The sequence below is a fragment of the Cyanistes caeruleus genome, chromosome 6 (assembly GCF_971803275.1).
Source record: "Cyanistes caeruleus chromosome 6, bCyaCae1.hap1.1, whole genome shotgun sequence".
NCBI lineage: Eukaryota > Metazoa > Chordata > Aves > Passeriformes > Paridae > Cyanistes > Cyanistes caeruleus.
The window spans coordinates 28,241,637-28,267,727 of NC_141706.1; the positions used below are offsets into that span (position 1 = coordinate 28,241,637).

Below are 26,091 nucleotides of genomic sequence, written 5' to 3' on the forward strand. Positions count from 1 at the left end.
TAATTTCAACTCTTATCAGCTTGCTGACAGCTATATGAGCCTTTCTGCTGGCTCCAGGCAATCACTGCCAGCGTGTGAAACATCCCATTCTTGCAGTGAAATGGTCTTGGATAGAGTTAAAGCAAATGGGTGGTGGAGTTTTCCTGTGGGTGGTGCAGCTTACATGAAAGAGTTGGGATTTAGTTCTTGTTAACCAATTAAACAGAAATTCATTTCAATATCTGGACACTAGATGCTCTTTGAGCATACTTAGGCTTTTACAAGTCCTTTTAATGAGAATATTAAACTTACAGCTGCAGTTCTTTCCCTGACAGGGGACAGCTTCTGTCTTTGGGTTCTGTAGAATCATCATTATCAAATTTAAGAGAACTTTCATCTGTCTGCCATTTGTAGCGTTTTAAGGAGTGCGACTGCAGAGCCTAACCCTGCTTTAATCCTCCCAGAGTGCTTCAGTGAAGCTCTGGGTCCCCCATAAATGTCAGGCCTGGACAATTTGCCATCTTATCAGATGCAGTGAAGTTAGTTCCAGCCCTCTCACCCCTCCCCCAGAGGAAAGATTTGTTGCTGCAAACAGCAAAGGAAAGAAAAAACTTTTTCCTGGCTTACTGCCAGGATCACCATGGGAGTTGTAGAATCCTTGGCATTTATATATGTGACTTATATTGCTCCCCTCTCCCTTCAGTTGCAGAGAGTATCCTTATCCTAGATTTTTTTTTTCCTTCTTGCCTGTCCTGCCTTGTTGTTTTTCAGAATGAAGAAAACTGTCCTCGTGGCATCTCTGAGAAAGAGCTCTGACATTTGAGACCAATCAGCGCCTCCATGTATAATTTTTATAGGATACATTTGGACTTCTTTTGTATCTACATTGACAGCTTCTAAACACTAAATGGTTAAACTTAATTATAAGAGGAAAATTATGCTATTCTAAGACAATTTTTTGTTCGTTTTTCAGATTCAATTTTAAGAGTCTGTGTTTTAAGATTTGATTTTAAAATTCTGCATCTTGTTGCACAGTGGATTTTTAGTACTTACCCTTTACAGGTTGCTGTATACATCTTGGATAGACTACAGATAAATGAGATGATACAGCAATTGGAAAGGCATGTACTTTTAGAAAGAATATTTGAAAATATTGTCATGCATATGAGACAGTTAGCTGCAGACAAATGGATGATTAAGCATATCTCCTGGTGTTGCACTCTTGCTTTGTTACTCTTCTCCTCTGCTGCTGTATAGTCTGTACCACACCACATTCCTAATCCAATCTGCTTGCTTTCTTTACCCCCTTTAATTATTGAAAGTATTGCAACTTTAGTATTTATCTTTATAGCATAAATACACTGCATTGCTGTAGTAATTTGCATGTAGGTATATTAAATAGAGTGGTAAATACACCTTGATCTTGTATCCATTTTGCTGATGAGTAGATATGTAACTTGTACAAGGTCAAATCATAATACTCATGATGTAATTTAGAAATCTAAATTCTATTTTAATGACTGTATCAAATTTATCTTACAAGACAGTAGTAACATCTGGCTTTTAAATTAGAAGGGTCTTACATTTTCTATAGAAACAATTTGCTGCCAGATAATCTTTAGCCAGCTTTTCCTTTAATGTTTATCTGTAAATTATGTAGATGTATTGAATAGTTTCTTAGATGCCTGAATGTAGAAAACTATGTGTCTTTTTTACAAACTGAATAGTGGGCTGTTTTAGGAATATATAGCAGTGCCCCTTGGCTTTCAAAAGGTGTAATTTGTATCTGGGGCTTGGCTTCTTCCTTTTTTTTTTTTTTTTTTTTTAAATATATTTTTTTTCCTTAGCAACAATTTGTAATACTAATTAAAATGGCACCTGGCATTAGTTGTCTTTGAATCCTGGTGACTTAATTCTGGAGAGATGTTACGGGCAGAAGGATTGTAGAGGGTGTGCATATTCCAGGATAATAATGTTGGAGTAGGGAATCATGGATGGAAGCTTGGCTTTATAAAGAACAGCATGCTATTCCAGATGTTTACCAAGAAGAAGTAAATAACTCTTGTTGATGTCTATCAATGATTTTTTTAATGTACATTTATTTTCAATCCTGTTTCACTGTATTATGAAACTACTACCACATAGTATTATCACAACCAGCAGTTAATATTCACCTTCCCCATTTCATCAGATAGTCATACAGCCATGTGCAGTTTGAGCCATGAAGGATGAGGTATTTTTATATAGCTCATGCTAAGATCAGTTATTTTTAAGATATGGAGGAAAAAAGCAACACCATATCCTAAATGGAATTTTTCCAGTGGATATGGAAAAAAAACTTTACGACTGCCAGTTCTTCAGCTTTTATCCTCAGAGAAGTCAGTAAGATATATTTGTATTCAAGCCATGCTGGCAGTAATGTCTGTGGTTAAAGTTGTCCAATGTTGAGAACTGTGTGTATTGAGGGTATGTGTATTATGTTGGTGCTTATATAAAACAGAGCTGTATAGCTTACAGGAAACCGAGCAAAACATGCCTTCATCAAAAGGGCAAGTTCTTCCTGGTATAGAGCTTAAGCTCTGAAATTGAGGTATGTGCTGATTTTTGACAGCTATAATATGGTGGTAACCTTACCTAGATTTTTTTTTTTTCTTCCTTCAAAAAAGCTGTCCTTTCATGTGTGTGATTGGCACTGGGCTTGCTTTGTGTTTAGCTTCTCTAATCAAGGGAATTTAAGCTTCTATTCTCCCAGCATTAATTCAGCAGTCATGGGAAATCTCAAACAAGCCAGATCTTATTGCAGCAGTTGACACAAATAAAAGCAGTTGTGCTTTTATTTATTTATTTTTGATGTTGGATGCTGATTAAAAGTTTCCAAGCATCCTTTAGCTATGTTATAAAGCCAACCAGCAGAGAGCAGGGCAGCTGCCAAGGAAGGGAGATGCTGGTGGACACAGGACAAGATCACAGTGGGAAGCATCAGTGTGTGTAACTCAGAAAGCTGGGAAAGGTGTAAACAGATCCCCAATTTATCTATAGGGTGGGCTCTCCAAACACTGCTTTATTGGCCAGTGGCTCCTGCTTTACTAACCTCTAACCTCTGCAGTACTCAGAGGTGCTGCCCACCAGCCAGCCTTGTCTTTGAACCTCCCTTGGCTCCTGCCACCTCAAAGACTTGCAGTCAGAGTCCTGTGTTTTGCTTGGGACCTCACCTCTCAGCAGGATGCCTGCAGCAGGGAAAACTGATCTACCCTGAGAACATAGACATATTTGAAGGCAATACCCCTAGGACTAGAAACCTATTGCTTTCAGTTTCAGGAGCTGTCCATCACTTGTCAAGAAATGTGGATAAAACATCTTCCCACCCCTCAACTTCTGGTCATGCAGTAGTTGAATGCTCCCTGCAATCACATGCATATATTTGTTTTCTGTTATTTTCCAGACTGCTGTTGAATGAGTGATAGCACAATTCTAGCTCACTGTTGATCTGGTTTTATTGTTGAGTGTGTCGAGAACAAACATCATAATAAGGATGATACAGGTTCAAATATTTTTGACTACTCCCCAGGTTAGGTGTGCCTGCCACTTCTTTTACAGTAATGGCCTGCTGAAATTGGAGTAGAGAGCCATGCTCTCTACTACATGTCCAAACTCCTGGACACTGGAGGGAAGAGAGTTTGATATTTTTTGTGTCTTTACATTATTACTGATGACTATGTAGATATAATGGCTTATCTGGAAGCTAGAGTAGTATCCATTTCTCTTTTTCAGCTGTGTTATTTCTGTGGTGTCAACACACGGCATTTGCTCGTAAATAGGAAGACAAACTGAAAGCTCTTTGGGAGCAAAGGGAATTCAGAAAATGGTATTTATTTTTTATATCACATGATTTTAAAGCTGTAAATGCTGCATGAAAACTTCGGGGTTTTGTTTGGTTGTGGGTTTTTTTGGGGTTTTGTTTTTTCCTCTTATCCTGCTTCTTTCTTTGCTGGCTCTTTCTCCATACTTTGCAACAGTATTCCCATCCACAGCTGAGAATGGGGTGGATTTCTTGCTGCTCCTAGTGCTGATATGTTTGTTGGCTCCATAACTGAAAAGTATTTTGACCATTGATTTGTAGGGTGCCAGGACAGTAAGTCAGGTTTCCTGGCTGGTGCAATGTTGACTTCTGCAACAGAGTTGCTAAGTTGACATGCTCATTAATCAAAGAAGCAAGTTTGAGGTGCAGAAATATATGGAGGGAGAGAAGAACACGAGTGCTAAGTGATATTTTTATCTATTCAAGTCTTGTGTTCTTGCTATTTTTAGAATTAAGTTGCTATCACTAGGACAAGGAATAGTGGAAATCTGTATTTTAAGGGTAAAGATAATGCAGGATTTCAAAACTGTATAAAAAGTTGCCATTTAATGAGAGAGAATGAGAACTTTATTGAAAATACCTTATTTTCTGTCATGTATTTAAGTAGAAGAAGGCTCTTGGTGAGAAGATGAAAACCTTAAACAAAGCAAAAAACTTCCAAAACCCACCACCCCTAAAACAAAAAAAAAAAAAAACAAAACCCAAAACCCTCAAACTCCCAAAGTTACATGAAATTGTGGAAGCAAGAGTGAAAATGTTAACTTTAACAGATAAGCTTCTAAGAACCTTTCTCATATATGCAGAATACGTGTTGTGTGTATGGACTGCTACAATTGATGTGATTCTTTTCAAAGCACCAAAGAGGAGAAGGCTGTAGTGCTTAATTTTAATATCTGAGCTTGCACTAACATTTTCTTTTAACTCTTCTAAGAGTCAGCAAGTAGTCTCCAGCAATAAAACTGAGAGTGAGTAGAAGTGAGTTATTCCCAAGTGGCTGGTATCTGAAGGGTAAGATTAGCATTTTGAACTCTGACCTCTGTCCCCTTATGAATTGGCAGCTTCAAAAAGAAAAAGGAAAAAAAGAAATTTGGATAATGGAAAGATTCAGTTTTCACTTTGTTGTATCTGAAGGAGGCAAATGTGCTTGTTCCATAGTTGAAATTACTGCAGCAGAGAATATTGAGCCAAAGGATTAAATCCAATTACTGCTTCACTTCTGAAGAGATTGTTTTTGAAGCTGAATTACAATAAAAACCAGCACTGTGAAATGTCTGTCTAGAATCTCTTAAAATATTTGATTATAATGATACAAATTATTGTTTTGTTTTCTCATACTGCTGAAGTGTTTTGTAATTAAGGAATATTCCTCTATTGGCCACTCATACAATTTGTATAAGTTAAATAGATGAATTTAGTATTTTCAGGGCTTTACTTAATTGTGCATAACTCAGAAACATGGAATGAAAGTTCAGAAATAATATTAAAAGAATGATGTCAGATTACATTAGAAGCAAACATTAGTTAACTGGAAACAACAGTGTATGCCCTGCATTGTTCTACTGCGCATTCTTTTTTTTTCTCTTGCAAAGAAACTTTTAGTTTGAGGTTCAGATAACCCTGATGCTGAATTATGGCTTAGTCTTTATCTGAAATGATCATGGGCATCCAAAACTTCAGTTCCTTGTTTACCTCCATTTTTTAGCTTTAGAGGTGACAACCTGATACTCTGAGTACTCTTTATGTACTGCCTGCACTACTGCTTTTCTTGCACAGGTCTTTAGTAAGAAACAGATGCAGCACAGCCAATTTAGGTACAATGTGAAAGATGCTTTTAATCTGATATTCTGTAAAACATGAAAATCATAAAACTTTTCAGTTTCAGGCAAGTTAGCATGATTTTTCCAGTATTTAATTGATTTAATGGATTAGCTTTTAAAATTCCTACATAGTCCATGTATGGGGACAAGAAATTTTTACTGATTTTTACTTTCAGACTACAATTTCTAAAGAGTTTACCTCCAGTTTCAGGTAACTGTACTGGCACCCCAAAAGTGAGAGAACTTTTCAGAGTACAGCTCTCTTACTGTTATTCATAGGCTGAAATGCATGAGTTGATTTTGAAAAATGTAACCTACGTTTGTGTAGGTTTGTGTAGCCTAGATTTGCATTTCAGATCTTCATGCCTCTGGGAAAAATGAGGCTACTTCAGGTCACTATTGAAAACAGAGCTTTAAGCAGAAGAAGGACCATGACCTACAGCTAGTCATTTTTTTTATCCTCTCATGTTCCCTTACTTAGAGAAGAATGGATTTATTGGAAGGTATTTTAAGGTACCAGAGGTCTAAATTTCTGAATAACCCTATTTTTTTCTGCACTGATTATAGAGAGAATAAGCCAGCCAGCCTTAGGTGTGATTGAGTGATATCACCGAGGGTCCTAAACCAATCAAGCATTAACTTTTTAATCCCAAATTCTGTTTTCTAGAAACAGCAAATACTGTTTAATTCTTAATAGTATAAAGTCTTCTGAGGTTTTCTTGCAAGCCTCTGTGAAAAAAATAAATGTATCACTGCTTTTAGCTGATACAAGCTGGTATCATCTTTGTTGGAGAACTGCATACTAAAAGTAGTATTTGTGATCAGCAAGGAAGCTGTTGGAACAGGGAAGCAGATGTAGGAACAGTAAAACAGTAGAGAAAGAGGGTGTGGATTGCAATTTACAAGCAGAAAAATGTGGGAACTTGGGGCTATAAGGTCCTCAGTCTGAACCCAAAATTTATCCTGGGAAACTTGTTCTAAGCATATTGCTCCAAAAGAGTAACTTCTCTTCAGTCCTCTTCATTTTGCAGGGAGGTCAGTAGGGCTCTTGAAAGCTCAGGTTTGCTATATGACTATAACATAACATCAGCTATATTCATATACATCTTAAGTATAGGGCAAACATACAAAAATTCAATTTATCTTGAACCTCAGTAGCCCATTTAATCCTACTGCCCAATGGAAAAGGTTTGGTAGGAGGGGAGGTTGCCTGGGACCAATCTGCATAGTTCACTCAGTGGGAAATAACATGCTGTGTCTCAGTAACTTAGAAAATGTTTGATTATATTACAGTATGACACACAACTTTAGCAGGTCTTTGTGGGTGCACTTCTATGTCCAGAACTGTCAAATGCACAGCTGAGCTGTAGATATTTACTGTAATATCATTTGTATCTCTGTTGAAAGTACACATTTTAGCAAAGAGTTACCACAGTCAGTTACTTGAGTTTCTTAGCTAAATATTTTATTAGTTTAAAGTTTCTATTTACAAATAAAAAGACAAGATAAAATTATTTGGGTATTTTTTTATTCGTCCATCCATCCCAAAATTTGAAAGATTTAGTATGGTTAAGTCTCACAACATCTCTTTGAGGTCAATATTACACATACTGCTGAGAGGCTGAAGTAGCGAGAAATCTAAAAAATGCCAAAGTTTTATCTATAAATAAATAAGAGAACCAGGATTAAAAGTAAGATCACCAGGTTTCCAGGCCAGTGCTGTTGCAGCAGGTAGGCCACACTCTTTACTTGGATAGACTACTCTGATCCAGCTGGGAGTAAAAACGAGGAACACCGAGAGTCATTAAGAAGGGAAAGCATTTAAGTCGAGTCACCATAGGCAGTGTGAAAATGGTTGTATTTCAAGGTCTTGTAAACCCTTTCAAGGCATTTTGGAAACATAGCACTGCTGCAGTGGGGCAGAATCTCACAGCATCATGGCGCCTGACCTAAAAGTTGAGAAAAGTGGTGGTTTATGGGCAGTTAAATTTTACTACTCCTTTGCGAATTTTGCTTTTTTTTCCCCCCTCTTGCTACTTTTACGAACTCCAGCCAAATCATTGGCTGTGAAAAGACAGCAGGCTAGAAAGTTCCTTTCATGGACTGTTTTCCCCTTGATCTAAATGTTACAGAAGGTAGATCTTTCCTTGCTTTATGCCCAGTGTTGTTTTCTTTTTTTCATAAACCAATCGAAAGATTTACATTGATCTTGTCTTACACTCTACACCAGAGCACCATTAGTGGCATTAACACTAGAACTTATAAACTTTATATGAGTGAACTCTGTAATCTGATCCTATGTTGACTTGTAAAAAGCTTATAAAGAGATGCTAGGCCCCCAAGTGTGTTTATTTCTAAGGAAAATAACACCTTACCCAAATAAATGTTGCTTTCTATGAGTAGGCTTCCCTGTTGCTGCATGCTGCTGCCTATTGTCTGGTATGAAAATAAGTGCAAATGCTCCCTTCCTAAACTCTTGCATGTGCTGGTATGTACTGAATATTGTCAGTTTAGTTTCTGTGTAGTCCAGTTGAATTAAATCCTGGAACTGAAAACAAGTGGAATTGAACTTTTGGGTTGGATAATTGCTTACTTGATTTAAGGAACATCTGTCTTACAGATATTGCTAGTCTTTCTCAAGGTGTGCATGTGTATTTGTAGAGATAACATAGTGTAGTGTTACCAATTTAAGAAATTTTGGCCTTTACAGAAAGTAATGGGTTTTCATGGCTGATCTAATGAGGATGCAGCAATTGAAAGTGGGGCAGGAGGAAGGAAGAAGGGAAAGGCAACAACTTAGTACTACTTACTGGCATGCCCATGTTTGTGAACTGGGTCTGTAGAACTCACTGCTTGGTGAGAAGAGAGAATTAGGTCTCCAATTCCTTCAGTCTTTGGCTTCCATAATGAAGTTTTCATGGCTTTGTTAAATTTGCTGCAGAAATTAAGTTCAGATGAACTAATTTCATGGGCAATCTATTGTGTAATGAGAACTTCCAGTCACTTCCAACCCATTGGGCAACCCAACAATATAATGTATTTCTTACTGTCAGTCAAGCCATACAATATGCTAGATTTGACTCTTCAAAGTACTGGTAAAACAGTTTTCAAAAGTAATGCTTTTCTGTCTTTCGTTGTGGATCTATCCTAGATTTTCTGTTCATCCAGAAATTTAGAAGGAGAAGAGAAATTATATTTCTTCTTTCTGTTTTCAATTCCTCATAAGCCATACAGGTTAATGTACGTTCATCTGTAATGTCTTGGCAGTTGTAAAAAGTAGATATTTGATCTCTGTTAACCACCTAGGTTGCCCATGGCCTAAGCAATATTTAGGTGTATACAAAGCTAGCTTTCTCTGCAAGTCTGTGGTCTACATAGTGTGTTTCTTTAGGAAAATCTGGAAACCTCATCAAGCAGGCTTCTAGAGTACTAGAAGCTAATTTCAGTTCAAGTTGAAAGGAGAAGTCTGACTTTTATCATAGTTGTAGTCTGTGTATAATCAATGCTATGTGAAAGCCAAGGTCTGAACCTATGGATTGTTTATTTCAAGATCCCAAAAGGCATTCAGGTAGCTCTAATTAGTGTATTGCAATTACCATACCTTAAAAACATTGCTTAGTGTATTAAAGTTACTCTTGAGTTTTCTGGAATCATAGATATGGGAAAGAGAAACAGAGAGCTCAGTAAAGCTATGTAAAAGTAATAAGAAAGTTGGCAGAGGAGTCTGGAAAAGAAATCTTTTTCTTTTGTGGTTGTTACTCTCTCCTGTATCACAAATGTGTTCAAGGGATTTCTGTCCTCTCTATTTCTTACATTCCAACATAAGCTTTTCAACCTCACCAAGTAGAATCGAAAATACTTTTCAAATGGAATCAAGATACATCTTCCCAATAGAAAACTTTCCCAAAATATTTAGTAACTCAGCATGCGGAGCAGCAGACACTCGCAAGCCATGTTAATCAGTTCTGCTTTATAAAAGCAAACAAGGTGGGGAGGAAGTAATGAGACCCTGAAACATCTGTTTGGGGACTTCAAATCCCCTTAGAAGGTTTTGAGTTCTGCCTTAAAGAAACACAACTCCAAAAATATTACAACCAACTGTGGGAACATTTTATGGCTCTTTACAAAAAATTAATTACATAAATATTAGTCTATAAAACATAAATTCCCTCTGCCCTCTTCTCCAGATTTGCTTCTGGTATAAAGGTGTAATCTTCCCTGACATTACAAGCATTCTCTAAGCAAAGAGGAGCTAGATCAGATTCATCCTAGTTTTGCTGAAGGAAGAAAGCTGTCTTTGATTTTTATGATAATAATAGATATTAAGGTATTAATAAAAAAATTTAGGACATTATGGGAATGCTGTCATTTAATAACAATGGAAAACATAAATCCTGTATTTCACACTATTAATAGTTACTTAATTGCTTATAAAGTTGTATGTTAAAAGGCTATACAAAATAGTTTCTTCTTCCCTCTTAGTGCTGCTTACAACAGTTGTTCTAAACTGTTGTCAGTCATGAGAATAAAATTTGGAATCCTTTTTATTTAGCATACTTGAACAGAGAAGTTAGCTGTTCTGGTCCATTTTAATTCTTAATTTGCTTCTGGTTTTCTTTTTAGATAGTTTGATGATTGATAATATATTTTTCTTAAGGGATAGGACATGGGGAAAGAAACACTAATGCTTTTGCTTAGCATGTGGTGTTTGCTATATTTAGTGTCTCTTTACTTTTTCTTACCCCTTTATATAATTCTTCTGCTTTTACACTTGAATGTGGTAGTAATTTTGTTCCGTGTTCTTGGTAATCAGCCTGTTATCCAGCTGTTAAGTCCTATCAGGAAGAGAAATAAGGAGAGGGAAGTGATTCCATTCTAAACTGAAGTTGCTTTGCACTCTCTCTGGACAACAAGCTCCAGAGTAGTGTTATTTTGGACATACCCATCAGTATCTTTAGTAAAATTTTAAAATAGCCTGAAATAGTCAGAGTTATGGCTGTTTGCACAGTAAATGTAGTACTTCAGAGAGCACTAATCTCTTTCCTAGTTTGCTTTTTAAATTGTAACATGGATTTTTTTAATCTTAAATATTTACAGAAATATTCTGCAGAATCTGTTTTGCAGTTGTTTGTTTTTTTTTTCTTTTTAGTCACAGAGTAGAGTTTTAGGGCTGGTGGTTCAGCCTCAAGTCTGTAGTTCTAACCACCATTGCTTACACTTGGAGTAAAGTACAGAGTAGCAAAAGCATGGATGTATGCAAGTTTGTGCTTATAATCTTTCCTCTATACTGTTATTTAGTCCAGGAATCTCTAAAAGGAAGTGTATATGCAGGAATCACTGTGTGTCTTCTGTTAAAAAGTACTGACCTACAGAGTGAGATCTGTTGACATTTGTTAACAACAGATAAACGAGGGTTGTTTTTGGTTCATCCTAAGATCTGTACCTCCAGAAACTTGATATTCCTTCAGTAATTAAATAAGGTAAATAATACAGTAACTAAGTAAGGTAAATAATATTTAATATTTTCATGACATGTTATTAAAACTGGCTTGTTTGTGGAGCCTTTTTTCTATTTAAGAAATCTGTACCAAGAGAAAACTTGCCCAAATTTATGTATTGTCTTCAGCTGTGTTCTGACTCTGAAAGTTAAAGGTTTCAATTAATGAAAAAATGCATTTTTTTTAATTGCTCTACCTCCTAGATGCAAACACATACTCTTATAGTTTGTAATTAACCATAGGGAGATTGCAAATGAAATTAGTTTCTGGAGAGCTCAAGGTGCTGCAGTTTCCTGAAGAAAAGTAAGGTTGAAAATAATTGTATATTTTGTGCCAGAACTCTTGAACTAGATGGTTTGGTTAAGCATGTTTCCTTCTGGGTTGGATGGGGACCTACAGGATCATTTTATAGTTCTAGGGATTGAAAAAGTATTTTTATATCTCTTAACAGCAAGTCAGCATTTTCATTTCCAAACCCCTGCTTTTCTTCTGTCATTTCTGTCTTACACAGAAACTGGGACAAGATGAAAACTTATACAGGACCTTGGTTTTAGAACAACTCATCTGAGAAATTCAGAGCACCTGTGTATAACAATCTCATGCTTCATTTCAGCAGTTTTACACTGTACTAAAAATTAGCCTAGATTAACGATTATAATAAATTGGCATGTATATGTTCTTTATGTGAAAATAATAATCATTTACTTGTATAAATAATATTAAGTTTCTTGGAAGACATGCTATTAGTCTGGTAGGGTTCATGACTACTGAAATTCTGTATCTGATCAAGTGTCTCTAATACTGATGTTAAAAATGACTTCTAAGTTATGCCTTTCAGGCAGAATGCTTTTATTTGACTATTTGACTATTTAACTGCACTGTGGATTAATTTTATTCTATGGTCAAACTGCTTCTGACATTTTTCAGGAGGAAAACATATGATGAAAGTGTGAGAATACATGATTCCTTCAAATATTTTCATTCTGTTTAATCACTTGCAAAACAATGTTGCTGCTTCTTTTTATTGGCTGTGAGTCGTTTTAAGGGGTGGAGTTGAGTTTGAAGCCTTCAGGCTTTACAGAAATACACTATCTACAATAAACATGCCTCCTAATTTAATTCCACCTGACATGTAGACTGCATGGAACAGATTGTGCATTTGTGCATGATGAGCTCAAATTGATTATTAAACACTGGATCTATGCAATGTGAAAGTGAATTTTATTCTGCTTACAGGCAAGGTGGTTCTGGGAAGCATATTTTCGATCGATGAAAGCAATTGCTCTCGCTACTCTTCAGATTATCAATGATAGAATTTACCCATATGCTGCCATTTCTTATGAAGAATGGAATGATCCCCCAGCTGTGGTAAGTAAATTTGTTTGATTTACCCATGGAACAAATTGTGGTTTTGTTTTTTTATTTTCTCACATAAAAGGTGTGTGCTATGAAACTTGGTAATAATTCTGTGTCTGAGTTTGTGTGTGTTGTGCTGGTAACTCACACACATGGTTAGATGAAGCTAATATATTTTATGACAACTGGCAAAATAACTAGCAGTTTATTTCATGTCCTGGCACTAAGATGAGAACTTATAACTTTTGCTATTGCACACATTAAATTGCTTCCTTATTTATTTATTTACTTATTTATTTTTCCTTGATGCATGCACATACACACATATACACACTCTTTTTTTTATTTCTATTTAATTCAGTGAGATTTTGGAGCACTGTATATATTTGGACACAGTCTGTATGACTGCAGAGAAAATAGTGGAAATGCTGAAGATCTTGAAAAACCTGCAGGAATCTTTCCTATAATTCTGTTGAAGCAGCTAATTATTCTTATGCCTCCAATTTTCTCCATGTTCTTTCTTAACAATTTCTCTTATACAGAAACTGATGATCAAAGTTATACTGGTTTTTTTGGTTTTTTTTTGGTTTTTTTTACCTGTTTTTGGTTTTATTTAAAGTTTCACTGGTTGAACTCACTTCTGTTAAGAAAAAACAGTGCAGTATTAATTAACCTCCTGCACCAAGCAGCTGGTTCTGATTTTTTACTATATAAAAGCCTGTAGATGATTTTCACTCATAATCAGTTAATTTTCCTGGTGTCAAAATATAAAAAATAGTTTTATTTTACTAATAAAACCAAACTTGTTAACTATCTTGCTTTATGATAGTTTAGAGAAAGAAAGCTGTGTAGAAGTACTGGATAGAAGTGAAGTGTGTTTTACTTTAAATTCTTCAGACCAATGGAGTGTCAACAGTTGCTGATGAAGAGTTAGAAGCTCATTGCTGTACTTCAGAAATTGTGTTTCCATGGCCTAGTCAAAGGCATCAATAATCTGGAGAGGAAATGTGGCCCTGGTCAGTATTTAAGGAAGAAATTAATCTGCACAAGTGTGTACTCCACAAGAAGGGAATCAGAATATCTTAACACCTTTATAATTATGGTAGCAGAACCAAGCACCTTTAAACACAATGAATTGAAGAAAATGCTTTAAGGATTACTCAGTCTTTAATGGGAACCTAAAAACATCTCCTAGATTCTCTTCTATTTTTTTTTTTTAGATAAATGCACTAGTCAGAGTTTCAAAGTTGTCTGCTTGTTGGGCAGTAATAATCCACTTGAGTCTGTGTCTCATCTAACTCCTGCCTTATATCCACTCATAGCACTGTTAACATTTCTAGTCAGCCTGTATGAAACATTATAGTTGGAAGGACTTACTTATGTACATATGATGTAGCAGAAAATGGCAACTGTATCCTCTAAATTTGATAAGAAAGCAAAGTAATTAATGTCCTTTTTGTTTACAAGGAAATTTCTATATTCTTCTCTAAATAAACTCCATGACTGAGGCTTTTAAAGAAAATCATTTCAAGTCAGTCTCAGGGCTAGGATATAACTAATTGTTAAAATAAGCACCTGTGAGTTAACATTAATACCACAGTGAAAAGTGTGAGTAATTGTCACAAATTCTTATGTTGCTGGCCAGAACTAACCTCCAGAACTTGCCATTTGTGTTCTACCTTCAAACTTAGCAGACAGTTCCTTTAGCTTTGCTTGTTGTTCCATGTGGCGTTGTGGTCAGTAGAGATTAAGTGCAATGCTCTTCTGTATGCTTTTGTTCCTGTTATGTGGTTTTGATAGGAGCACAAAGGTGCAGAAAGAGTATGTAGAAGCTGTAGGCACCTTAATAACAAGTGCAGAGGTGCAATCACTGTTTCAAGGGCTTAATGAAATTAGCCAGAAATTTCTTTAATCAGTACAAGGCTGTTCATGGAGCTCAGATCCCTGTGCTCTGAATAGTAAAGTGTTGAAAACAAGAGCACAGATTTGCCTATGGAATATCAGGAAATATAAAAAAATACAGGAAAATGCCTGCTTTAAGGGATTTGTAAATTTACTTATTAGGACAAATTCACCTATCTAACAGAAAGAAGAGCTTGCTGTGCAAGATCATTGTGCAGAGAAGGATACTTAGAAAGAACTCTTGACCATGGTTGCTTACATGCCTGCCTCCTTGGTTTGGGATGGGGGTTTATTTGTATGTGTTTATAGGGGTTAATTTTGCTTAGTAGGTCACTAGAATCCTGAGAAGTAACAGAAAAAGTTTGGTAAAATGCCCTGTTTACTAATTGTTGTGCTGCTCAATTGTTACCACTTCTTCAGACTTCTTAGACAAAGCAGTAAAACTATTATTTCTACTTTGATGATTAGAATGGCTCGTAACTCTCCAAGATACACAATATACTTAGCATTTTGTTGAAGTGTTGTAGCTTCATGTGTTTGCTTCCAGAATTAGATTAATCATCTGATTTCAGTCTATTTTTCTATGTTTTTATATAGTTATGCCATTTAGTATTTTGATTGTAGTATAGTAGAATAGATTCTGAGTCAGCAAACAGTTAGCAGATGGCAGCATATAAGTATGCTAGATAAAAGAGAATTTTAGAGGTCTCAAATGTTCAATTAAGTTAGTTTGTAAAAGCAGCACATATAAGGAAAAAGCTGAGAAGACTGCATCTTTCACAAAAGGCTGCCCCAAGTTTGATGTGAATTACAAAGTAGGATTGATAGACTTCTCTGCTTTTCTTTGAGCTTGGATACTTCAAAATAGGAATTAAGAGATATCTGCAAGCATAATAATGATTACATTGTTTTTACTGCAGAATTGCATTGATTGCATGGATTTTTGTATCCCCCCCATCTGAGGGGATGTCTGTTACCTTGTACATGTCAGCATGAAAATGATACTCGCTTAAAATTAGTGAGGCATACTCGTGGCTGGATCTGCACATGGATAAGCTTTATTCCTGTTCCTAAGATATTTCTCAGGTCTCAACACGAAGAAACATCAGCCCAGCTTGTGTTGAGTTTTATTTTCCCAAACACTTTAAACCTACTATAGTAGGTACTGCTGCCCAAAGAAGCAGTCCTGCACTCTTCTAGAGTTGGGCAACAGTTTCTTCTTTCATGTGTAATCTTTTTTCTGATATTTCTATTTCACTTGTGGTGAATTAGCCAAAATAATGTTCCCTATATAAAACTTACCAGGCAAGAGGAAAAAGAAAGGGGAGGTGGGGGTGTGCAAGGGAGGGACTGGGCAGCTTGCAGGCTGCTTTTCTTGGCATTAGTTTGACTTATATTGGCTCAAAATATTAGTAAGACTGTTGCATGAATATCTTCACCAGAGTGTCAATCCAGCAGTGGTACAGGAGGGTGTTTTTCCAGGGGGGAGTATAAGGTATGCAGAAGATAAATGCATATACAGTTAATTCCATACTTAGTATATTGCACAGGGGAAGTGATCCAAGCATTTTTATGTATTTTTATGGGCTGACTGAAAACTGTTGGCCTGTCTCAAGCAAAAAAAACATTGTAAAGTGGATTATTTTTTCTACTTATTCACTGTCCTATTGCAAAATGGAAGACTAGTAGCATATAATATGCTAATATGTTATGGAATAATACTTTGAATAAAAATGCACTGTGACATATTTCCTCCCTTTAATGAAGAGGAGCAAATGATAGTTTTGGGATCCGAAATTCATTGCTGGGCTACTTGAGCCCTTTATGTCTCAGAGAGCCTTTTGTTGCAAGCATGGGAGTTTAATGCCTTTTGTATTTTTTGGCCCAACCATTATCCACTAGGCAGAGGCAATCAGTTACGTCCAAGTAAGCCAGAAAATGAATGATTCTACGGTGTGTGTTTTGATGGTTACCAATTTGGGCTGGATTAGAAATAATGACTTGGGCTTGAGATGTGGTCTGTTACCTTCAGTTAAGTACTTTGTTATGCTCTAATAGAGGTAAATTACTTCCTCACTTATGCTTCATTGTAGATTGCTTAAATTCTCCTCTTTCCCTTATACCTCACTAATATATATGGGTTTCTGAAAAATGAGTAAGACTCGTTTTTTTCAGAATTCTTCAGCTGCTTTTGTTGAAATTCCTTCAAGCCTGTTTATAATGTAGACCTATGAAACATTAGATGGTTTTTTTGTCAGGGGCTGCTTTTGAGCTCTGACCTTGGATGATACAGAGCAGAGTTTAATAATCACTTGAGAATATCAGTATGCGAACAATAAACATACCAGATTTCATTTCTTCCAGTGAGGCAGAAAACAGCACCATCATTTGGTGTAAACTAAAATAGCAGAATTATCTTAGTGCCCAGAATGCCACTGATTTAGCAAAGCCTAATTAGAATGTTCATTTACAGAATACTTTGTAGGTCCTGTCAATTACTACGCACTTGACACTTGTTAAAAAATTAAACTATTCCTAACCTCTTTGACTAATATTGTATAGTCCTCAGTCTACTGATAATGCTACTGTTACAACTGTGCTTCCCTCCGAGTACCATTTATCATCTCCAAAGCATTAAGCAAATATTAACATACACTTTTTTATCTACCTCTAAATGAGAACAAGCTAACACTTTTCTGGGCAATGCATATCTGGTATTTTTTCCATTGAACAGTATTAGATTTTTGTTTCTGCTGTATTTTCCAGCTACTTCTGTGATGGTTTTAATCAGCTGGATCAAATATTGCTTTATTTATTATGATAGAAGATAGACATTCTTTTTTGTATTAAACAATTTTCAGTTTATTGATTTGTTTTTAGGTGTTGGTATTATGGACTGGTTGAATATCCCACATGTATTCAGATGTGAACATTGGTATTTTTATGTGAATGTAAAACATGGTTTAACAGTTGGTTCTTTAATTTACCTAATCAGAATTTGGGATACTTTTCTTACAGTGGATTATTCTACAGTATATAGAAGTTCCTGTCTGTCTTGTAGCTATTTTTTTTGTAAGGAGAGTTTATGATCTCCATTAAAACATGAAATGATGGCCACTGCAACTTCATTTGTAATTCTGTTGGGTGAAAGCACTTTGGTTGGCTCTGGACAAGTAGGGAGGGTTATTTCCTTTGGGTTTGCCCTGTGACCACTTGAGGATGGGAAGCATGATGAAATACTTTCTCAAAGTATTGAATAGAAACTTACCATAAATAATTGGAGAAAAATAGAATAAATCAAGGCTTTTTTTGGTCTGGTAATTCATAATTGAAACCATGTTGAGGTTAGATTGATTTTAAGAACAACGCAGCTGAAAAAGCCTTAACCACAGTGGCAGGGGATATATCTCTGTTTTGCTTAGATGTATAGGACTGATCAGCTACTAAGTTCAACACACTGCTGTCCTTTGCCTCTGTGCTTTTAAAAGACAGTGAATTGTTGTTCAGACTATGTGGTTTCACTAATATGTAGTTTACAACAAGCAGGCTAGGTGTTGAAAATAAAATACACAGGTGGGAAAGTTCATGGGAGGAGTGTAATTTTATTCTTAAGTGCTGTTGAGTTTTCCCACTAAATGATAGCTGGGAAGTTCTCGTTTCTTCTTTAATATGGAATATCTTACACAGAGTTGTTAACCTCTGATGATGTTTCTAACGTGTCTATTTTACCTTTCTTCAAGTCCCATTAAAGGGTGAACAACCCGTTAAGAAGTTTTGAGATAGGACCGAGTCTTCGTTATCTCTGATGCTTTACCAATATTTTTGATGCTCTACAGAATTTAAATATTAAGATTGTCCATTTCTGTTCATTGATGTTGTGAAGCTCCCACCTAGCTCCCTTCTGTACCCTGCTAAGAAAGGTCTGTTACAAACTTCCCTGCTAAGCTGAAGACACCTCATCGAGTTCAGCCTGAAGCCTCCACATCATGAGAATTCAGCTCCCTTGATACATTGTCCTTAATGTATTTATTTTTCCTAAAGTAGAATCAGGTTGTTTTTAATGACCAAGAGGGAGGACACTATTTGATCAAGCTACAGTAAAGGAAGGTGCCTTGTTTCTAAGGCATTATTACACATGCACACTTGTAGAAAGCATGCACAGGACAGCTGCAGCAGTCTGAATCCTTTTATACATACATAATCATTCCTGACTTCTGTCTTCCAGCTTCAGGCTATTCCCAAGTTCTCACTGTCACTCACACTCCAGTACTTTGGATTTTCATATTAACTGCAAAGAGCTGTCAGATAACTGAGACTGTGAGACTTAAGTGACATGAAATTACTCTTAGGAAGCTAACATTTCAATTTGATCCATTTTGCCCATAAAAATGATTCACAGCAAGTAACCTATTAATCTTGGATTAATTATCCTGGCTCTTCTAATGATATTAGCTGGGAGGGTGATAGTGAAGGGTTGTCTTATGCATAGCTGAGTGTCAGCACTTTGTCAAAGAGAGGTGATGGATGATCAATCTACTGTTGCTGTTTGCTCTCATCTCTGAGAGTGAAAGTTCCTGTGTATTTCCATCAAGAATGTTAATAAAGTTGGGAATGGAGCAAATGTGCCTTCATCACTTGGTTGCTTGAGCAGTGACTGGGAGAACCCATCCCTATGTCATTAGCCATTTCATGCTTTGCTGCCATAATGGAGATTTAATTAGGTTGCTGTTGTATTAATTGCCTGTATGGTTTGCTTTTCCCAAGCAGAAATCTGGAAGACTTTAGCAAATTATGGAGGCTTGAATTTGCCTGATTTCCTGCAGAAAGTGGGGTCAATAGGTCTCAGACTGTAGACACACTCTTCAGGCAGGCAGCAGGGGGTTGGCTCTTAATGGCACTTGAGAGATGCTTAATTGCCTTTTTGAAATGTTTTTCTCAAATGAGAGGCATGGTTCTCCCATCCATTAGTGTGTGTCTACAGGCTTTTCCCTCCTACCATCATCTTTTAGTAGTTGCAGAAGCAAAACCTCCTTAAAAGTTGCCTTATTTTTCCTAAGTTATGACCAGCAGGGGAGAATTTTCATGCCTTTCTGAAAGTAGTAGAAGTTGGGATTTAAGGAATGTATCTGAAATTTAAGTTTATAAGAGAAATTCAAGATTTTTGGTACATATGCATGTGCTTGCACACATATTGCATGATCTATTTCTTTCTGTAAGTACCTAATATAGTCTTACATTATGGAAAAGGAATAATCCTTTTCAAAAGATATTTTAGCAAGCAATTTGTTAGGGAGTGTTGTGGACAGAGAGAAAACATTTTTAAAAAAACTTCAAATGGGAGGTAGCAATTCTCACCCATAAGTAATAAATAGAACATTGTCTGCAGATGGCTCTACTAGTTATTTCTTCTTGTAGGACAGAAATATAATATTTTCTTGGCACTCTGATTATGATGTTAAACCTCTGTTTCAAGTATTAATGAAAAGAGGTTTCTGAGAGTTGTGTTGAGAACCTGCTTGACATTACCAGGGTCATTCGGATAATAGCAGTCTTGGGGTGGGGGTTGTGTGGAAACAAGTCTGTAGTAAAGCTTTAATGAGGTGGATTATGCTCTGGTAACATTTAGATTGTGATTTGCTGTAGGAATTATTGAAACTACAGCAAAATCAGAGGGCTGTCCCCATCTGCCACTAGTCATCTTGTACAACTAGCGAAGTATGTACAAAAGCTTTCATTTTAGAAAATGCAATAATCTGAAAGCATATTTTTCTCTGCACATATCAGTTGCTGAAGTAATGGATGTATATTTTCTGAGTTACTGAGTGTGCTTTCACAGGTAGCCATGTCCCTTTTATGAGCCGAAGTTCCATATTGTACCGTTACTCTTCCTACATTGTCCTATTATTCCTCTTGGGTAAAAAGTAGAACTTTGCGTTTTCCATTAGGATCCTCACAAACAGTTTAAGATGAATGCTGCTTTTACCAGACCTGATAAAGTGTGTGTAGCTGAAGGCCAGTCTGTCCTTCCAACTATTTCAGGAAGTCTACTAAAACTAAAACTAGACAGGTCCTTGCCTGGATCATACTCTTAGACCATCCTGGCCAAAAGAGTGTGCCAATGCTGTTCTTAACTTTTCTGCCTCACATATTTATCCCCTCTTCAGTTTTGATCTGTTCATAGAAGGAAATCATATTCACATCATATTTTTTTCTCCTTTAACAAAATGGTCCAAATGCTATGATGTCTTTCAGTAAATAGGCTCTTTGTTCTCCTCATCCTTGAAGTCATTCTAGTTAGAGATCTCTAACCATTAAACACTAGGAACGTGATTGTTGGGTGTATAAAGATAACCAAAGACTAAATAGGGAAACAGAAGATTGCAAAGTTTTCTTCCTTACAGATATGACCTTGTGACTCTGAGTCTGTAAAACTTGTTTTACTCCTGGTACAAGCAGGCTTATGGTATGAGTTTAGCTGGAGAATTTCACAGTATTTCTGTAAACTGCTGGCAGTTGCTAACCTCTTACGAGTATTCATAGTTTTTACAGGCTAGGATTCAAGACTTCCTTGCAAAACAGCGTCACTCAGTTTCTGTTTTCCCGACTCCCCTTTTCACCTTGTCCCAAAGGTTTTAGTTTTTCCTTTTGCTTCTCTGTCTGACCCCTGCTTTGGAAGTCTGTTGGAACGGAAGATTTGAGACTAAAATGCTGGTATTTTCATTCTTGTCTAATGGTCCCTTTACTGCTTCCTCCCCCATGTTGTCAGCTCCAAAAGGGGCTGGCACATTCAGTGAGAATTTAGTTGCCTGTCTTGTCTTTTGCCATCTGGGCTGGCTTCCCTATGTTGTGTATTGAAGTAAGACCTTTAAAATCTTAAAAGGGATGCCCTAGTTAAAATTCACAAGGAACAGATAACTCTGAAACTCATCTTTGAATCTCATTTATTTTAATTTTATTTTTTTTTAATGTAATAGGTGCGTTTTTTCCACCATTGAATAAACTGTGGAAGCTAGTACATTGCTTCTCTTCATACTTGCTTTTTTCCTTTTTACTTGGGTGCACATTTTATGCCAAGTTTATGGCTTTGTTCCTTTGGTTTTGTTGTCACTAACACTTTTTCACTCTGAAATTGTAGTGCTGATTAAGTTTCTCTTTGTTTATTGAGTCCTGACTATAAATATAAATGTCTTGAAATAATGATGATTAGTAAATGAGAATTGAACTGTGCTAGCTGGGGTCAATTCACCTTGGTTTTCCTTCTCCACAAATCCACCTGCCTCTTCCACTTTAGCTTTTACCTTAACCCCTATTTGGTTGCAACATTACAGCTAGGCAAAAGTGCAAACCGAAAGAAGAAAGAGATTGGAATAAAGGTTTTGAGAAATTGCTGAAGCAGAATTGGAGAGTGAGCCTGCCTGATCCGAGCAAATTACAGATCTCATGGTTAGGGTCTGGCTATATGAATTTTTCCCTACTGTAATAATTCACATTAATCAAATTATTTTGCTGTTTTCTTGTTTTCCTTCACAGAAATGGAGCAGTGTGAACAACCCACTCTTCCTTCCACTGATCCCACCTCAGTCCCAAGGTTTCACAGCTGTAGTTCTGACCTATGACCGAGTGGAGAGCCTTTTCCGAGTTATCACGGAGGTGTCTAAAGTGCCTAGTCTATCCAAATTGTTGGTAGTCTGGAACAACCAGAATAAGAATCCACCAGAAGGTAAAAACCCATGGGAGGGGTGGTGGAGGAAGATGAAACCAGGCATAGCATGTCTATTGACACCTGTTACAGAATGACCTCTCTTCCATTTATATTCAAGAAATAGTTAATGTTTCTTTCAAAATAATTGGTTTGGATTTTTTGTGACCGAGTGTTTGAAAGTGGAATAAGAGAAGCCAAAGTAGCTAACAAGAAAAAAGCATGCCAGTAGTTGTGCTGCTAACTCCTGAATCAAAAGTTATAAATACAATATTACAGAAACATTTCTGTCCTTAACATTTTTGGAGGGAGTATTTGGGAGGAGAGGCCTATTTCTGATCTGTCGATACTTGCTTTTATTTCTTTGTAGATGGACTTTCATCACAGTGTGTATAGTGATGCTACTGGACTGTTTCTAGAGCAAAGTATTTTGAATGCTTGGAGCTATAAAATAAGTGAATATTTTGATTAATTGATGAAACGAAAATTTGGGACATTTCAGCTGTCCAAAATGGAGTTTCCATACCGCTAGAATATCTTGTGAAAATGTTAATGCTTGCCCAGTAAGACAATACATAAGTGCCTGTTTTAAAATATTTCTCTTTTCAATACATATGGTATACTGTACTGCTCTTTGTAGTATATGAGTGAGTCTGGTGTCATCTGCATGGTTTTTAAATTGTTTTTTAATTTGTGGTTATTTTAAAATGAAGACTCATTCACAGGCATTTTCCCAAGTTATTTATACGTGTACATTTTTGAAACAAGGTTTGGTTTCAAAGGTATATTAATTACTCCAGTGTGAATTCAGCTCTGTAAATCTCTCAATTATTTAGTTTTCAGTAGCTGAGGTGTGCTTTGCCAGCCTGGCATACTGCTGTACTGTATCCCCTTGTGCCAGGGCCTGAGTCTCAGGCTGCCCAGTCCTTGCAGCTTGCTGCCTACATTTTCAAACCCAAGATCCTTATCCCATGGCTTTTTGACTCCTTCCATGCAATGTCATTGTACACTCCATGGGCTGCTCTGTGTCCAGCCAACTCCCTTCTTTCCCATCCCCAGGCTTCCTGCATCACAAGACCATGCTGCTTGTAATCTTTTCCCAGGTCCTCAGCTGGAAACACAGGTCTTGACATCAGTGAATTCCATAATGAAATCACCATGGAATAAATGGGAGGTCTTGCCCCATGCAAGGGAAGTGAGCTGGGCTTGGCCTTTGGTAAATCTTCTCCAGCGCTAGACAGACTCTCCAACGCTGCTGATTTTATTTCTGTGCTCACTGTTCCCTAGGGTGACTTTCTTCAAGTTCTGAACACCAATACTAAAATCCTGAGCATTGTGCTAGGCAATTAAAGCCTCCTCTTCTCATTGTGGATGAAGTACTGTAGCTGTAGTAGCTGTATATGAGTCTGGTTCCCATGTGCTGTACATATGGATCTGTCATTCTCATCTGAAAATGTGGTGATTTTGTGGGACAAGAAATGTTGCCTTCTAGGAATACGTGTTCTAAAAAAATGCTGTATTGTGGATTCTTCTGTAGTGAATGAAGTATGTTGTTAGGACTCCACTTTATTATTCTCTTTCAAGAGGCTTCAACTGCTGCTGGATTCTACTCTTCAAGGTTAGTTATTCTGCATAGCAGCAAGATGCAATGTAGAAATTAATCCTTGACCACTTGTCTCAATTTACTTTCTCCTAAGAGCTTCTCAGAGCCAAGCTATTGCTACCATTCATTTGGCTCATTTGCCATTTTGGCAACTTGCTGCAGTTTAAAGCAAAGTAGCTTTATTGTTTACTTTAAAAAGTGTTCTTTATTACTTCTGGGCTAAATATGTCAAGTTTAGTCATAATTTAAAAATTTGCAGCCCTTTAGAGTAAAAATTGTTGTGTATAAATTGATAACAACTGGAATTTTTGCAGTAAGCTGTTCTTTCCTAAAAGCAAAAATGTGTAGTGATATATACACTTATGGGATCATTGAGTGTGGGTGGATTCAACCCAAATTGCTGGAATTGTTTCTGCATTTCCTTCAAGTTAGTCTGAGATACAGGAGAGTTGAAGCAAATAGATCATTACAATGACCTTTTCTTTTCAATCATTGTATTAAACTTGAAAATCAAAGTATGTTTAATTTTTTTTCTGCCTCTACTACTGCTAAGTCATAATCTAGTTAAAAAAACAAAACAACAACCTGTAGAGCTTAAAATTGTGGACTTGAGACCACAGTTGAAAGCATAAGCAGTTTTGTCCTTGCGTTAACCTAAGCATTGCATTGAAGTGAATAACTATTTGTTTTTAGTGTCCCTTGTCCCTTTATTGCTGTTACAACCATTGTAATCTCTTGGCCTATGGCTAGAGAGAGGTCAGTATGATTAAATGAACTTGTTTTATTCCAGATCCATGCAGGGCATTCCACTTGGCTCTTCAGCCAGTCTCTCGTTCAGTCTATCTATTAGTGATCCTAATCCTCGGACTTCAAAGCTACTGCTGTTTATAGCCTGTTAAAGCCAGGAAGTTTCTGATGGATTAGAACAAGGAATGAGTTTGAAGTTTGTAATGTGCACCACTGTCACTGATAAAGTCTAGTTTATTACCCTACAGTAGTATCTGCACTTTTATGGCTATTCATTTTTAATTGGTTGTAGTAAAGCAGAGGCACTTAACCTTCTAGAGCATCAAGTGCTGTATTTCTTGGTCCTTTCCACGTAAGGGACATGTTTTGGTACAGAAGCAGAACTTGGCTTTTGTCATTGCAACCCTTTGTGTCTTTGTTTTGTTTTTGTTTTGCAACCTTTTGTTTTCATTTTGCATGTGTAAGTGGGAGGGCTGGGTGAACAACATCCAAATTGCCTTCCTTAGTATGTGTGCTAAATTGAGAAACTGGATTTAGGTTTCCTGGGATGCAGCTGGCAAAGTGCCACACAAGTGACATGTGGCCTTTCCTTTCTTTCCTCTGTCAACATCAGAAAATTATTATAACTGAAAATATCATTATTGTCAAACCAATATGCTATGCATTTGCAATAATGCCTTTATGTAATGATTTGACTTAGGGGGAAAACTGAATAAAAATTAAATTCTCTAAAAATTGTACAAAATTTAAGATCATGGAGTCACAGGTGGTCACTGCCATCAGTAGTGCTGAGCATCACAGCTAAGAGGCTGTAGCTGATCTTGGCTGCTGTGCAGTGGTAACAGGTGTGGGGAGTGTGCAAGGTGTCTGTAAACAAACTCCTTTCAAGCCTAGACCTCTCAGGGCAGATGCAGCACTGCTGTTACAGAATTTTTTTGTTATGCTGGCTGAAAAAAATGTAGGCAGGTAAGAGAGCAATGGATTAACTAAACACTTGACTGGAAAGTTTTCAACCAAATAGCACGTAAAAATAAAAAAATGGGAAGCTACATCTATGTGTGCTAAATATCAGTAGTAATTTTAAGATTATTTTTTCCTTAGTCTTAAGAGTTTGTAAGGATCATTTTTTTAACTTAATGTCTGAGAGCTATCTGTGGAAATCTGAACTCATGGTTCTGTGTTTTCTTTAGAGTCAGTGAAAGGAAACAAGATGAATCTATGAGAAACACAGATGTCTTGTGCAAAGACAACAAAGTTTGAAGTTTAAACAGGGTTTTTGATGGTAAAAATATTAAATCTTGTATGTGAAATAGTAGAAAGAAAATATCACATACAATGATGATTCTAATCTGGAACCTTAAAACGTTATAGAATCTGCTTGTTATCTTAAGTAATAAATGAATTTAGGGATGTGATCTTTGCTCTGCCAAAACTTTGGCTGGGTTTTGCATATTTTCTCTGCTATGCATTGTATGCAAGAAGCCCATCAGTGCAGCAGTAATGTCAGTAGGCCCACTGGACACACAACTATGTGTATAATACCAATATAAATAGTAAAAGGCTTGAAATATTACAGGAAAAAAATCAATATATTTCCTCTCACTCACTCTGGATCAATTAAAATAAATATT

The 26,091-nt window shown here is 36.6% G+C and overlaps 1 protein-coding gene across 19 annotated transcripts in view; it reads left to right on the forward strand.

Moving 5' to 3' along the window:
- Positions 1-26,091, forward strand: part of EXT2 (exostosin glycosyltransferase 2) — a 76,241-nt gene that overhangs the window by 23,742 nt on the left and 26,408 nt on the right. For all 19 annotated transcript variants that reach the window (XM_086892258.1, XM_086892259.1, XM_086892246.1 and 16 more), the window contains 2 exons: positions 12,390-12,521; positions 21,942-22,131. In XM_086892258.1, the coding sequence (XP_086748384.1) occupies positions 12,390-12,521; positions 21,942-22,131 (322 nt within the window). The remainder of the gene's footprint in view (positions 1-12,389; positions 12,522-21,941; positions 22,132-26,091) is intronic.